Source organism: Camponotus vicinus, unplaced genomic scaffold (genome assembly GCF_025532165.1).
Source record: "Camponotus vicinus isolate PSW18456_S1 unplaced genomic scaffold, iyCamVici1.0 SCAF_13, whole genome shotgun sequence".
In the NCBI taxonomy this organism is placed as follows: domain Eukaryota; kingdom Metazoa; phylum Arthropoda; class Insecta; order Hymenoptera; family Formicidae; genus Camponotus; species Camponotus vicinus.
In genome coordinates, this window is record NW_028141949.1 from 13,642,924 (window position 1) to 13,657,500 (window position 14,577).

The 14,577-nt window shown below is 27.6% G+C and overlaps 2 protein-coding genes and 1 long non-coding RNA gene across 6 annotated transcripts in view; 2 read left to right on the forward strand and 1 right to left on the reverse strand.

The window, feature by feature from the left end:
- The first annotated feature begins 193 nt into the window (after positions 1-193).
- LOC145964158 (uncharacterized) lies at positions 194-3,046 on the forward strand. Of its 2 annotated transcripts, XR_014436354.1 has the most exons (3): positions 194-1,999; positions 2,214-2,412; positions 2,696-3,046. It is a non-coding gene; the product is annotated as an uncharacterized LOC145964158 (long non-coding RNA). The 2 variants fall into 2 exon arrangements; XR_014436353.1 differs by having other exon boundaries at positions 2,214-3,046.
- LOC145964157 (hatching enzyme 1.2-like) lies at positions 1,088-4,401 on the reverse strand. Of its 2 annotated transcripts, none has more exons than XM_083086607.1 (6): positions 4,046-4,401; positions 3,769-3,884; positions 3,566-3,639; positions 3,317-3,490; positions 3,041-3,237; positions 1,088-2,886 (listed from the first exon to the last, which is right to left on the reverse strand). In XM_083086607.1, exons 1-6 carry the CDS (start codon positions 4,152-4,154, stop codon positions 2,615-2,617), a joined length of 942 nt encoding a protein of 313 aa, XP_082942733.1. In that variant the 5' UTR covers positions 4,155-4,401; the 3' UTR covers positions 1,088-2,614. The 2 variants fall into 2 exon arrangements, with proteins under 2 accessions (XP_082942733.1, XP_082942734.1); XM_083086608.1 differs by having other exon boundaries at positions 1,091-2,886; positions 3,317-3,446; positions 3,543-3,639; positions 4,046-4,397.
- A 1,113-nt stretch (positions 4,402-5,514) lies between these two features.
- Positions 5,515-14,577, forward strand: part of Sirt1 (Sirtuin 1) — an 11,391-nt gene continuing 2,328 nt past the window's right edge. Inside the window, exons 1-10 of one of the 2 annotated variants that reach the window (XM_083086144.1) lie at positions 5,515-5,699; positions 7,067-7,199; positions 8,035-8,269; positions 8,890-9,105; positions 9,302-9,509; positions 9,834-9,992; positions 10,503-10,779; positions 11,498-12,321; positions 12,394-12,564; positions 13,348-14,577. The exon at positions 13,348-14,577 is cut by the window's right edge and continues 2,328 nt beyond it. In XM_083086144.1, the coding sequence (XP_082942270.1) occupies positions 5,549-5,699; positions 7,067-7,199; positions 8,035-8,269; positions 8,890-9,105; positions 9,302-9,509; positions 9,834-9,992; positions 10,503-10,779; positions 11,498-12,321; positions 12,394-12,564; positions 13,348-13,448 (2,475 nt within the window). In that variant the 5' untranslated portion in view covers positions 5,515-5,548 and the 3' untranslated portion in view covers positions 13,449-14,577. Of the gene's footprint in view, positions 5,700-7,066; positions 7,200-7,716; positions 7,818-8,034; positions 8,270-8,889; positions 9,106-9,301; positions 9,510-9,833; positions 9,993-10,502; positions 10,780-11,497; positions 12,322-12,393; positions 12,565-13,347 lie in introns of those variants that run through there. The other variant, XM_083086143.1, reaches the window with a different exon arrangement.

A 14,577-nucleotide genomic window follows, 5' to 3' on the forward strand; every position in this document is an offset into this window, starting at 1 on the left:
GGAAATTCTGACTACCAGCGCGAGTTGTGATTGGCTCCTGCATTTTCTGCCAAGATGTGAATGCGCCTTAAAACTCACTCGGATGTTCCCCCACTCTTGGAGTAGAGATGGCGCTGAAAATCATTATCGTTTATTCTAAAAGGAAGTGTTTCTGCTGAATCCTTCTTTCCTTCATTAGTAGTGATGTAAGTAAGATCTCTTTATTTTATTCTTTCTTTCACAATTTATAATTCTACAAAAATTGTTTCTAATCAACAAATTTTAAAGTTACTTCGCTTCATCAATGATTTTTTTGCGAACTGAATAATGTATATCTAATTGATCAAATATAATCTTTTTTTATCATGTTCGTTTATAATCGTCGTACACGTGGATCTTCGTTGTAATATCCTATTTTAACGATTAAAGCATAAGTGAATAAAACAAAATATAATTATTTTTCATATTTCATATGGAATAACAAATTTGCACGTTATATTTTGTCGTTTATGCACTCGGGAAATTGATATATTTGCGAGCCACGATTAGAGTTATTTTTTCTCCACGTGCACATACCAAATGTTTCACGAAGTTTTTTCTCCGAAACTCTACATGAAAAAAATGTTTAGACAAATTTTATAAAATTTTGAGAAAGAAGAAAATTGATAATCTTGAATTTTAAGATCATTTTTCAAAATTGTATAAACAATTTTTTTTAATAGAATAACCCTAATTTTTTTATATAAATTTATTTTGCAACACAGTCTTAAAAGTTATAAAAGTAGCAAAGCCAATTTACATAAAATTTATGAAATATTTATTTACATAAACTTTATAAAATATTCATTTTTCGATTGTTATCTCAATACTTTCATGTACAAAATAATAAAAGAAATCAATTAATATAAAAAAATATAAATGTGCAATGAAAATAGCTATTTTTTCTTTTTAATTAGTGGTTTCATTTAAAAATTAGATTGCCTTTGAAAAATAAAATTCAAGATTATCAATTTTTCCCTTTCTGAAAGCTTTATAAATTTTGTATGAAACATTTTTTTGTACAATATCAAGTTTCGAAGAAAAATATCTTGCAAGATTTTATGCGAAACAAACTATACATTGAATGATTTTAGTAAAATATTTAAATTGAATACAAAATGACTGTTTTTAAAAAATCTGTTAATTATATTATGTATAAGTAACTTTATTAAGTTGATCTCGAATATCCTCTCATTTTGGCATGCCTCCATCTTGTATCTCAATGGAGCATGAATGCTTGTGGGAGGTAAAGTAAAAAGGGATCTTGCCTTCGGAATCCACACGATACTGTCTGGAGCCGTTTCTCTAAGTTCCCAATAATTCTTTAATTCTTAAATATTGATACATATTCTTTTAGGCTCTAAATGTCTACAGAAATTATATAACGCTTTTTTAAATGATTTTAGGATCAGATAGGATAAAATAAAAGTCAAGAACTCTAAACAGAGCTGATGTTTTGCATATTCATCTGAGGAAAATAAGAAAAAACGATTTCAATTCAGCACAAGAACAGTTTCAAACAGAAGAATGCCAGACTTTACATCATTGGACATACTCATCAAGAGTTGCATGATATTGGAACACATTTGGCCTATTTATCATACAGTTCATACAATGATTTTTGGGCATTTTCCAACTTGAAGAAAAGAAGAAATTGAATATATATATCAGAAAATATCAACATCAAGTAAAAGATGAAAAATATCTGTAGCATATATTTGAGAAGCTTAGTAGAGTGTAATTGCTACTTACAATATTAGAGCAGCATTATTTTGAAAAAGAAATCTCAATTATTAAGGCAATTTAGAATTCAAATAATAAATTCACATACTTTTGTGGAAAAGTCCTTGAATAATTATTACTAAGAAAATATTAAATGAAAAAATTAAGAAATAAAAAATGGTATCAATATACGAAAATATCAGCAAATAAACGGCATCAAGTACAAAATATATTGCAAATATAAAATTGCACAACTTAAGTAAGTTTTCATTAATTTTATATATATATAATTTTTTTTAAATTATTAAAAACTTTTTTATAATATGATGATATTAGCATATGATATAATTGTGATATTACACACATTTTCCTCTAAGAAGAACTGATTTTACAAATTGCAATTCTTTTCTCACAATTATGTATAAGTTTCAAAATAAAATTTTAATTTTTATATTTCTGTATATAAACTTTAGATTAAAAGCTGTTATTGGAAATGGAAAATCAAGATAGTGATGAATCTAACATTCATAAGGATTACAAGGATCAGCTGAATAGTCTTTTACTAGGACAATGTCAATATGAAAGACATTATCTATACCAAAGAAGAAATATAATACTTTGCATAAATAACATGACAAGTATAAAAAAAATTCAATACAAAAACAACGCAAGGTAATAAAGCATCAATGTGATGTAAAGCAACTTTAAACTATTTTACAATCAATGATATCATTACTGTATGACATGTTGCATGTCAATATAAACTTTATATAAGTTTAATAAATTTTATAATGTATATGTAAATTCAGTCTTTTTCATAACTTTACCAAATGTTATTAGCATCTTTAGAAATTACTTTTGCCAGTAATATAGCCTACAATCCCCATGTTTTGCAGATATTGTGATATATTCCTGCTTCTTCCGGCTTGTCCAAACATCCATAAAGATTGTTCAGTTTCAGGCAATCGGTTTTACTCATCGCTGTTCGTTGGCCAATCATGACACCGGGCATTTTCGGTGTCAAAGTTGGTTTCATGGGATCTATGCTAAAAAAGTAGTTACCGTAATGCATTATGCTGTCATATCCATATTCGTAGCTATACGTCGCATTCTCCGGCGATTGCTTGTTGAAGTTTGATCGAAATCCTATAATATACAAAAGAAATAATCGTTAGAAAAATTCCAACAAAAATATTAGTAGTCTGTACTTACATATGATATATATTATAGATTATATAATTATATTTTATTTTGTCATATATTTTATAATTTATATAAATTTAGAAATATAAATATTTACCAGGTATGATATTTTCGTAATGTATATCTATATACATGTCTCTATCAGCACGACTGTGCTCGTGAAAGATACCGAGAGCGTGCATCAATTCATGTATCGCTCTTCCCTCGTTTTCTAGGCAATTCGGTCCTTTCTCGTCTGGCGGTTCCAGGGAAAGAATCTGAGCTCCACCGAATTTGCCCACAAATGACCAGCATCTGGATAAATTTTTTCCATATGTGAAAGAAATATCTTATTTTTTCATCCGTACTTTTTACATAAAATGCAAATATTTACCCTTTAGGATACATTATTGGCCAAATTAACAAGAAATCTTTGATTTTACCATCCCATGGAATAAATTTAATACATGTCATATTATTTATATATGTGATTGCTTTATATATTTTCACATAATCTGCAGGATCTGAAGACAATCTTGCATACTTATTGTATTCTCTCATCTTTGTTCTTTCAAATATTGAATATAATGTTAAATATACAGTTATATATTAATACGTACCATACAAATCACTAATTACATACGGAACTATTCCATTTTGCCACAGTTTATCTGGGAAAACATCCCAACGTAAACCAATACGCCAATAATTGAGATACTGAAATATAAAATACAAGAAATAATAATAAAAAATAATGCAAAATACAGTATAAGAAATATAAAAAAATACATAATATAATAAAAAAAAATATGAGAAATATTAACAAAATATATATAAAATATATACCTCATTAGTCATGGCTATATCTCCCTCAAACAAACCAGGACGGACTTCTGGATCCTGCGACGATTCGTAAAGATATAGTAATAAATCTTGTTCTTGATCTTGGTTTAATGTTCTAACTGTATAAAATATAGTTTTATAAAAGTTGCATTCTCTGATATTATGTATACTACAAAAACTAATCTTCATTACATAGCAATATTTTTTAATGAGAAATAAAAAATCTAAAGTCTTTCGATATGCGATAAGTCATTTTGATATAATGTAAGCTCATACTCGCCTATATTAGGTATAACAGGATTTATCACATTAACAGAAATTTTTTTATTTATTGGTAAAGCGATTGCAATCGTTGTACAAAATAAGTACATATATGTTTGCAACTTCATTTTCTCATTTATTTTTACGTATTACACGTTTTTAATTGCTACAAAACATTACTCGTGACGTCTCGCGGTATTTTTTCAAACAGCTGTGTTTTGACACGTGACAGACAAGGTAAAAGTCATTGAACTCATACATGAACTCATTAGATGCTTTCCATTTACATTTAAATAATACTGAGGCTGTGATCAAGGAGATGCTTTGAAGCATTTGATTGACCAATCAGGATAAAAGGAGTAAAGATTTCTTTAACCTGATTGGTCAATCAAACGCTTCAAAGCATCTTCAGCGTTCCTTAACCGCAGTCTGAGTTTTGATGCATAAATGAAAAGCGACTTAGATAGGAATTCTCAAGTGAGAAATGGAACAAAACCGCCATTAATGGAATAGCGGAAGTGACGGCATTAGCGCCATTTTTGAATAAAAAAAATAACAATCGAAAATATGTCCCAAATAGCAGAATTACGTTAAATAAAATGTTATTAACGTTTTAAGTCGCAGAAAAAAAGTTTTTATATTTAAATTATTTGTCTATTAAGGCCTCCTGTTAAAAAAATTTTTATATAAATTTACTTTTGCATTTTATATAATATAAAAGGAGTTTTAAAATAATTTAAAAAATTTGATCATCAAATTTTAATCATTTGATAAAGATTATTAAAGTATAAGGGATACCTGTGAAAAACGATGTAATCGTTCGTTTTTATGAATTAATTATAAATCGATTGGCTATCGCATCCTTTTTTGGTATGCATAAAAATAACTAAATAATAATTAATCAAATTTTTCAAGTTTATATATATCAGCTAACTGTATAACGTAAAAATAATTAATTAATTATAACTATTTAGATAATTGTCAAATCTTTTTAATTATATTTCAACATCTTATCAGCATTTATTTTTGAAATGCTAGATTTGAATGTACTGAAAAAAATTAAAGTTTTCATAAAGTGAACACTTTTCACTTACATAACATTTTTATTTTTTATTATTAAAAATTATAATAAAAAATTTTAAACATATAATTTCAATTTAATGTATCAATACATTGCCAACTGGTTATAATATGAGAGCATAATTATTAAAGAGAGAATTTTATTTAAATTCTCGAATTGATTAAAATTCCATTAAAATTTTTCAATTTTTCCTGATACAAAAGAAACTTTTAAGAATTTTGGATTTTCCATATTTTTCCAGGGAATAGAAGACACCCCCTTATATATATAAAAATCTTGTATAGGCTATATGTGAAGCATATAAAAAGCGTACGAAATAGGTAGGAAGAAACCGTGGGGAGAAAGGGAAAGTCGGGAGGACCGGGGCGACCTCTGGCGGAATGAACTATTAGCCGGAGTACATGACATTATTCGCCGCATTGCTCGGCATTGCTGTCGAAAATGGCGTCGAGTTCGGAGCTGCTGGAATATTCGTCCCCAGTGAAACGTCGTAGGATCGATGGCGGCGAGCACGAGGTGAAGGCCGTCACGACCCTGGAGGAGCCCCGGCTCGCCGAGACACCGTGTGACAGCCCGCACGATGAGCTCGAAGGTATCGAAAGACTTCGCCGAACGAATAATACGCGATTGATCCCGATTATCGCGAAATTCACGGGTTCCTCTAACGCGCAAGATGGCAGCCATTGAACGCTTTTCGTCTCGCCATTACGTTCTCGGGCCTTCGATCGCATCATCCGGCCGCCATGACAGTCACGTTTAATTGCGTCGTAATTTTGTAGCCGATGCGTTTTCACAATCGTAACGATTTCTCGTCGTGGCCTACGATCCCACGTTTTTTTTTCTTTCTTTTTTTTATTCGAAATATCGAGATGCCTTATTCTCGCCTTTTCGAAGAGCGCGAGTCAATCGATAAAATCGATCGTACTCGCAACTGCTGGCTACGCGTCTGGTCATCGCGTCCTCATTAAAGCGTTCACAGATGGCATTCGTATGTTCGTTTGTTCTAGCTGTTTCTTTTGTACCTTCTATTTCTTTCGCTTTTTCTCCAAAACGCTCGTTTTCTCGTTAATTTGTTAAATTTTTTAGCAGTACTTTTCGTTATGGAATAAAATTTCTATTCTAAGCTCTTTAAGCTTCGAAGGAAGAACAAATTTCCTGTATCTTCCTAGATTTTATATGCGATATGCTTCTGCCATTTTGTTGAATCCGGATATTACGATCCGGATATTTGTTTAAATATCACTTGGCGCGAAATATGATAGTAAGAAATTAATTTGTTAAATTGTATTTTTTTAATATACTTTTATATTACTATATTAAAAGAAATTAATTTTCAAATGTAAAATTTAAATTTTTTAAATTGCATATTTTAAGTTTAGAAATTAAAATTCCAATTTTTTTTTTAAATTACAATTTTTAAATATATTATTATATATTACTATAACTTAAGAAATTAATTTTTAAATTGAAAAATTACATTCTTAGTTTTTAAAATGCAATATTTAAATTAAAAGTTTAAATTTATTAAAATTGCTGATGAATATATTGATAATTATGAATATATTCTTATTATTACATTAAAACATTAATTTTTTAAATTGCATTTTTTAAAATATATTTTTTAAATTTGCGTACAATTTTATTATTAATTACAGGATTGTATTGATAATGAGAAATAATGAGAAATATATAATTATTTTTTAAATTTTAATATATTCGATATATATTTTTCACGTCAAAATAAATATGTAGAAGTAAGTTATGAAATATAAGTTAAAAAATTAATAAAGAAAAAAATATAATCACACATGGAGAAATTAGTTGGTCCAAGTTGATAACATCATATACTTTATATTTATGTTTATTACAAGTTTTTTAATATAAATTAATTTAATATATTATAAGTTTTTTAATATAAATTAGTTTAATATACTATAATGTATTTTTTATATTACACAGAAATACTTGGTGCAGACAGTGGATTTAATGAACTGAGTGATGAATCTAAATCTATATCCATATCTCCTGCAATTACAAATCTGAAATCACCATCATCTAGAATTGATTCCGCTAGTAATGGTACTGGTTGCACGTAAGTTCTATTTCCAAATAATTTTTTGATGAAAAATATTTATATATCTATATGTATTATATATACATAATTTGAGCACATACAATATATACATAGAAAGAATATTTCATATAATTATATGTATAATATTTTAATAATATATTATAAAAATAAAATATAAATACTATGAAATAGATTCGAAAACAGTTTAATACAGAAGTTTCAAAACTATAAATTATGTAGTTATAAGTACTCAAATTTGGCTAATAATATAGTTAGTTATAACAATAAGTTTGCAAAGAATTTATATGCACACTTGTAATTGCATCTGTCATCTGATATTAATTTATACAAGTCCAATGAATAATTTGATTACTAGTAGCAAATTTTAACATAAAGTTTAATAATTTTACTTTTGAGTAATTAAATACTTTTATTATAAAAAAAAAGATTATAAAAAAGAAAATAATATAATATTTTAAATGTAATATTGTAATTTAAAATTTATAAATATTGTACACATGTATAGAATAATTATAAGATTTTTTTATGAGTGGCTTTTAGATACCAAATGATACAAGTCAGAAAAATAAAAGCTTGAGAAGCAAAGACCTTATATTTGCTTCGACAAGTAAACATGTAAGTGATTTAACTATGTAAACTAGGTTTAACTGACTTTGAAAAGAAGCGATTTTAATGTAATTATACTAGATGATGATAGATTACATCTCAAATCTACTAACTTGAAATCGAATTTGGGTGGATTTGTATCACTTGGTCATTTATACATATATAATATATATCTAGTGAAAAATTAATTCTTTTTAATTACATGTTATTTAATGTAATATTTCAGAATCGATACTACAGACGAGAAAGACGAGATGTCCTCTACTGTCTCAAATTTATCAGATTTATCAGGTTTGTCTGATCTTTCTGGAGATGCAGAAGTCAGTCATCAATGGAGAAATGCTTCTTCATGGATTCAGAAGCAGATGATGACAGGTGCAGATCCAAGGGACCTCTTACATCATCTTCTCATGGATTCCACATTGATTCCTGAGCAAGTTGATGATTTCACATTATGGAAGGTATCGAATATATTTTTTAATAAGTTTTACAATAAGATAAATTCCTGAAAAAATATGACAAACCTGAAATTCCCAGCGATTTCTTTTGTACCTAGAAAAGTCAGAGAATTTTTATGGAATTTTATTGAGATTTAGAGAATATTTAAAAAATTCTCTCTTTAATAATTTTGCTCTCATATTGTAAGCAAACTATCGATAAGCCACGTTGTGAATTATGTGTTTAAAAAATATATGTTATAAGTATATATCTCTGTGTTTATATGTTTAACAAAATACTCAAATGCTCTAACAAAATATTAAATATACATATAGTATATATTCTTTTTATTAAGTAATTTTTAGCAATAAAAAAATTAAAATGTTATGCAAGTGAAAAATACTTTTGCAAATTTAGCATTTAAAACTCAAATGTATTTCTTCTTCATATAAAAAGCATTAAAAAATATAATAAAGAAATTTATTTTTTTTAATTTATTTATTTTAGTTACTCTAGAAAATCTTTAGAATATTCTCTTCACTTAGAATTTTAAATATAAATATTTGAGAAATCAGAGAATTACAAGATTTTGTAAAAAAAAATGTAATTAAATAAATATAACAGTGAATGATATGAATTTCAGATTATAATAAATATGATGTCAGAACCTCCAAGACGGCAAAAGCTTAGACATATAAATACCTTATCGGATGCGGTACGATTAATTCGTAATAGCAAGAAAATTATAGTTTTGACTGGTGCGGGTGTTAGCGTTAGTTGTGGCATTCCTGATTTTAGAAGTAAAGATGGTATTTATTCGAGATTAGCACAGGATTTTCCAGACTTACCAGACCCACAGGTATTAAAATTTTACATCTCAGCTTTATAGCTGTTTAAATTAAAAATATCTAATTAATATTAATATTTTAAATATTTCGAGACTATGTATGTATATATATATATATATATATATATATATATATATATATATATATATATATCTTAGAGTTGAAAGAAATTCATATATAATGTTTTGTCTCCTGGTTTGTTTTTAGGCCATGTTTGACATTAATTATTTTAGTCAAGATCCCAGGCCATTTTATAAATTTGCATGCGAAATCTATCCAGGACAATTTAAACCCAGCCCATGTCACAGGTTCATCAAAATGTTAGAGAAGCAGAAAAAACTTCTGAGGAACTATTCACAAAATATTGATACTTTGGAACAAGTGGCTGGTATTAAAAATGTAATTGAATGCCATGGTAGGTACAATTACTATTTGTTTATTATATAAAGAGTATTTGAGTGATATTTTACACATTTAAATGTTTTTCTGTATTAATTTTTATATAAACTTAGATATTTGATTCATTTAAAAAAAATAATATTTTATAATTGAAATAGAAATTTTGATAAGAATTTGGAAAGGCTTTTTTCCAAGATTTTAAGATGAAAAATAGATAATGGAACATTATTTATTATAGATAATTTCAAACAAATTCAAATAAATTGCTCAAAAATGTTTAATTTGTAATTCTCTCTATGTGTTATATAGTTTTATAATTATTTAATATTTTCTATTAAAGGCTCTTTTGCTACTGCATCGTGTACAAAATGTAAATACCAAGTGAAAGCAGATGATATTAGACAAGATATCTTCGCACAAAGGATACCTACGTGCCCGAAATGCCGCATCAACGCGTTGCCTTCTCTATCCGAAATTAACTGCAGCGAGAATTACAGAGGTAAATAGAGAAATTTGTTTTTATATAATTCTTGCTGATAGTTATTTATTTGCAGTCTTTCGTAACGGCTTATCAATTTCAATATGATATGGAGAGTTAGCTATCTTTAGTGATAGTTTTCCGTTATTTAAGCCTTTGCTATAGTGTCGCGAGTCGATGGCCAATGAGAGAACGTAATCTACTCTTCTGCGTCTCAAACTAAAATGAAGTTACTGATCCAACACATAAGTCGGTACATCAATCGTAACTGCGAATAAAGCTTCGCTTGTTAATAAGCACATAAAGGTAAACTTCTAAGATTGCACTTACTTACGTGAGTGCCGTGTTTCGTGGCTATTTAGAGCAACGGTTTTTGTCGTTTACCATTTTCTCAATTTGACAGTATTGTGTGTTACGATTGAGCAAAAAAAAATTTTTTTTTGACATTTGAGAGAATTATTCGTTAAGTGAAAAGAATATGTAATTACTATATTCAATTAATTAAACCTATCTCGTTCTTAAAATTTTCAGACTTGGTATCGCAAGGTATAATGAAGCCAGATATCGTTTTCTTCGGTGAAGGACTCCCAGATGCTTTTCATGATGCGATGGCCAAAGACAAGGATGATTGTGATCTTCTAATCGTTATTGGTTCGTCCTTGAAGGTTCGGCCGGTAGCTCTAATTCCGTCGTCCATTCCATCACATGTACCACAGATTCTCATTAACCGAGAACCATTGCCACATCTCAAATTCGACATTGAGCTATTAGGCGATGGTGACATTATTATAAATCAAATATGCCATTTGTAAGTAAGAAGTTTATAATCTATCTTTTATATGAAAGAACTATAGAGTTTTTTGTACCTGAAAAATCATGGAATTTTATTGGAATTTGAGGATGTTTTTCAAAATTCTTTTTTTGATAATTTTGCTTTTATCTTATAAACAATCAATATAAACAAGCAATCAAATTATGAATTATATATTTAAAATATATTATAAACATATATCTGTCTTTGCTTATATTCAATGTTTTAACAAAATATTGAATATGCAATACATATTTTTTATTGTAATTTTTAGGAATAAAAGGTGAAATTGTTATGTAAGTGAGAAATGTTTATCTATGAAAGCTATTCAACTTTTATTTAATATATTTGCGAAAATTTAGTAAAAGTAACTTGTATTTTTTTTCTTTGTATAAGTAAAAAGAAATCACAATAAAAATTCTTATTTTTAAAAATTGTATCACAAAATGTTTAAAATATTCTCTTTAACAGGAATAAGAATATAAGAATACTTGAAAGATCAGGGAATTCTTTTTATAAATTTTGAATAAACATCCTCTGTGCAAAATATATTTCACAATGTTGATTAACTTTTTATACAATAGATTAAAACTTTATGTACTTTACACAAATATTACCGTAAATGTCCATATATAATAAATTTTTATTTAATTAATATTCAATGTTATGATTAATTTTAATTATGATAATTAAAATCCATCTATTGGTGTTACAGGTTGGGTGACGTTTATAAAGAGGTCTGTTGGTATGATAAAATCATGAAGGAAGCTTCACAACTTCTATCATTACGTCATTTGTCTGATATGTGGGAACAGAATCAAGATACAACGAGTAACACTGAAATATCACGAGATAGTACAGAAATTGATTTCAAGTCACAAAACATAACCTCGACTGAAAATCAAAATAGTCTGTTGAAGACTACAAATGCAATATCACATCATATGGAAAACATCAATGTTTGCATGCCATCTTTCCATACTGGTCAATGTATCAAAAATGCAGAGGAAAGTTTAAATCTTTTTGGAGAGAGTCCAAAGAGACGATCAGGTGATACTAGTGTAGAGAACAGTTCCAAAAGAATGAATTTTGATAGCACATATGAATCGAAAAGTTCCGTATCACCGACAAAAATAAATGTCGAATGTGCAATGACTTCATTAGAAAATAGATTTCATGTTGCATCAATGTCGAGAAAGAATTTCACAGAAGAATGTCAGGTGGTACCAGTAACATTGTCTCTTTCTTCAGAAGCTATTATAAACGAAAATACCTTATCATATAAATCGCTAGACAATTCTGAAAAATCAAACAACTATGACAATACCGTAATGACAAATGCTGCCGAATCAGACAAATTGACACCAAAGCCTAGGCAAGTGTCAGTAGATTCTATGTTGGATTCTGGCATGGGTGACAGCTGTAATAGCATCGATAGTACAGAAGAGAAATTCGATATTGCCGAATTGAAGAACAGAAGTTTAGAAAGGCATTGCTGGCAACCAAAAATTCGAGAGAGCCTCGCCATCAGGTTACCAGGTATGTTATTCTCACAAATAGTTAGACATTTTAAATAAGTGAAATACAAATATTAATTGCAATGCTTTACAGAAAACTCGTATTACCAATTGGCGCCAGGTAGATACATCTTTCCTGGTGCAGAGGTCTATTCTGAACCTGAAGATTATGATCAGTGTTCCCTTTCGGCAAATTCTGAGAGCACAGATAGCGACAGCGATTCTTCTTTAGAAGAAGAAGAAGAGGATGAAGAAGAAGAGACATGTAAGTTTCATTATTTTTTTGTTTTTTGCGTTATGTTAGAGAAATAATCAAATCTCATTTATTTTTAAACTTATGCTCTGGTAAAATTTTATGTATATAATCACACACACATACAGGATATATACTTCGAGATTTTCGTATTCTCAAGGATTTTTGTTCCTTCCATGAAAAATCAGAGAATTTTTATGAAATTTTTTATTGGAATTCAGATGAAAAAAATTGATAATTTTTAACAAACATCTTGTATTAGTTTATTATTTTATCTTTTATATATTAAACATATTTTTTTATATTTAAACATGTATACACACAAACATTTCTTGATAATTTGTAATATTTTAAGAGTTTAGATATATTTTTATATACGTTGTCCCAATTTTATGACTATTTAGCTGATATCAAATGTTAGTACTTTAGAATCTGTATTTTATTTAATACATAAATAGTTATTTTAAAATATATTTATAAGAAATATGAAGTTTTTTTAGGTTTAAAATATATTGAAATATATTTTATTTATATTAAAACACATATACCTTAAATAAATTTATTTTAAAATTGTATCTAAAAATACTTTTTAATTCTATTTGAAATTTTGAACAAAAATGCTTAGAAAATCATAGAATCAGAAAATTTATTTAGTATATATCCTGATAATCTATTATTAATTATTTAAATAATATTTTAATTATTAAAATAATTTAATTATTATTACTTAATATTACTTTAATAATTATTTAATAATTACTACTTAATATTTAATTTCTATCTTTTTCTATTCAGGTGCCGACGATGATTTGTCGGAAGGAGCGGACGCTGATGTTGACGGCCAAAACAATGATGTGAAATGGGCGAGTGATTCTTGTAGTGCTGAACAGCATTGAATTCGAGCTACGCCCGTTCGGGTGTGGTTAGTTTCGATCATTGTTTCTTTATTGATTTTTATAAAAGTTTGTTGAGATTATTTATATAGAATGATAACAGTGCAATTTTTATCGGCTCGATTACGAAGCGAGATATATATGTTAAATGTTACATGTAACAGAGCCCACAATGCACATAACTGCTCTTGTTTATTTAATCGAAAGTTGGGATATTTCTTTCGAATTTTTCTCTAGTTCAAGTAACACAAATTGAGGGATTAGTTAAGCACAAAACTCCACGTATTTTTCTTGTTTTTACTTTAAATAATTGTTATTGAATACAAATTTACAGTGCCCATGATAAAATGTATATAAGGTATCATTAATCATATAAACGAAATATATCACCTTCCCTCGATTCGCATTCTAATAACACAACTAATAGTTGTTTTTGTCTATATAAAGATCATATGTGGAAATGATCAAAACTGCTTGTAGCTTAATGTACTATTCTATAATGTATGAATTAGTCTATTTAACCTACTTCATACTCGTACAATGTATATATCGATATTTCAGCTTGTCTTTTGATTGCAAGAGACAAAGTGAGAGTGTGACATAATATTAAAAGAAACTACGCATTTTGTCCTAATTGTGCGATAACGTGTAAATGAGATTAATCTAAAATTAATCCCCAGTTGATAAAAATCGCGAATTATTGCATCTAATGTAATGTTTTAAATGATGCAAATTTCTTTTTAGCTGCACGATCTTACACTCTTATTGTGTTTAATTAAAGTAAAACAATCATGAATGAAAGAAGATGAAAGAAAATAGAAAAATGCAACCAAAATTGACAGATCTAATTTTGTGAAAATAATCTATAATGTTCTTTTATTATGAGAATGCATGTAATCATATTTTAAGCACACATGAACGGAATAACATGGAAAATATCTTTATTGAAACTGTAAATCTATAATAATTTGAGCCAAATAGCTTTCTTTGTTATTCCTAATATGAGTACTTTGATTGATGAATAATAATGGAAATAGTATACTTTATTTAATGTATACTACTTTAATAGTATACTTTATTTAATACAAAACAACATGTAAACAAATTATACCGTGACTAATACTGTGCTAAA

Coding starts and splice junctions, on each gene's coding strand:
- LOC145964157 (XM_083086607.1), bottom strand. CDS start 4,154: ATGAAGTTGCAAACATATATGTACTTATTTTGTACAACGATTGCAATC. Junction 3,491..3,565: donor TGGCAAAATGGAATAGTTCC/GTATGTAATTAG, acceptor AATATTTGAAAG/AACAAAGATGAGAGAATACA. Junction 2,887..3,040: donor TTACGAAAATATCATACCTG/GTAAATATTTAT, acceptor TGTATATTATAG/GATTTCGATCAAACTTCAAC.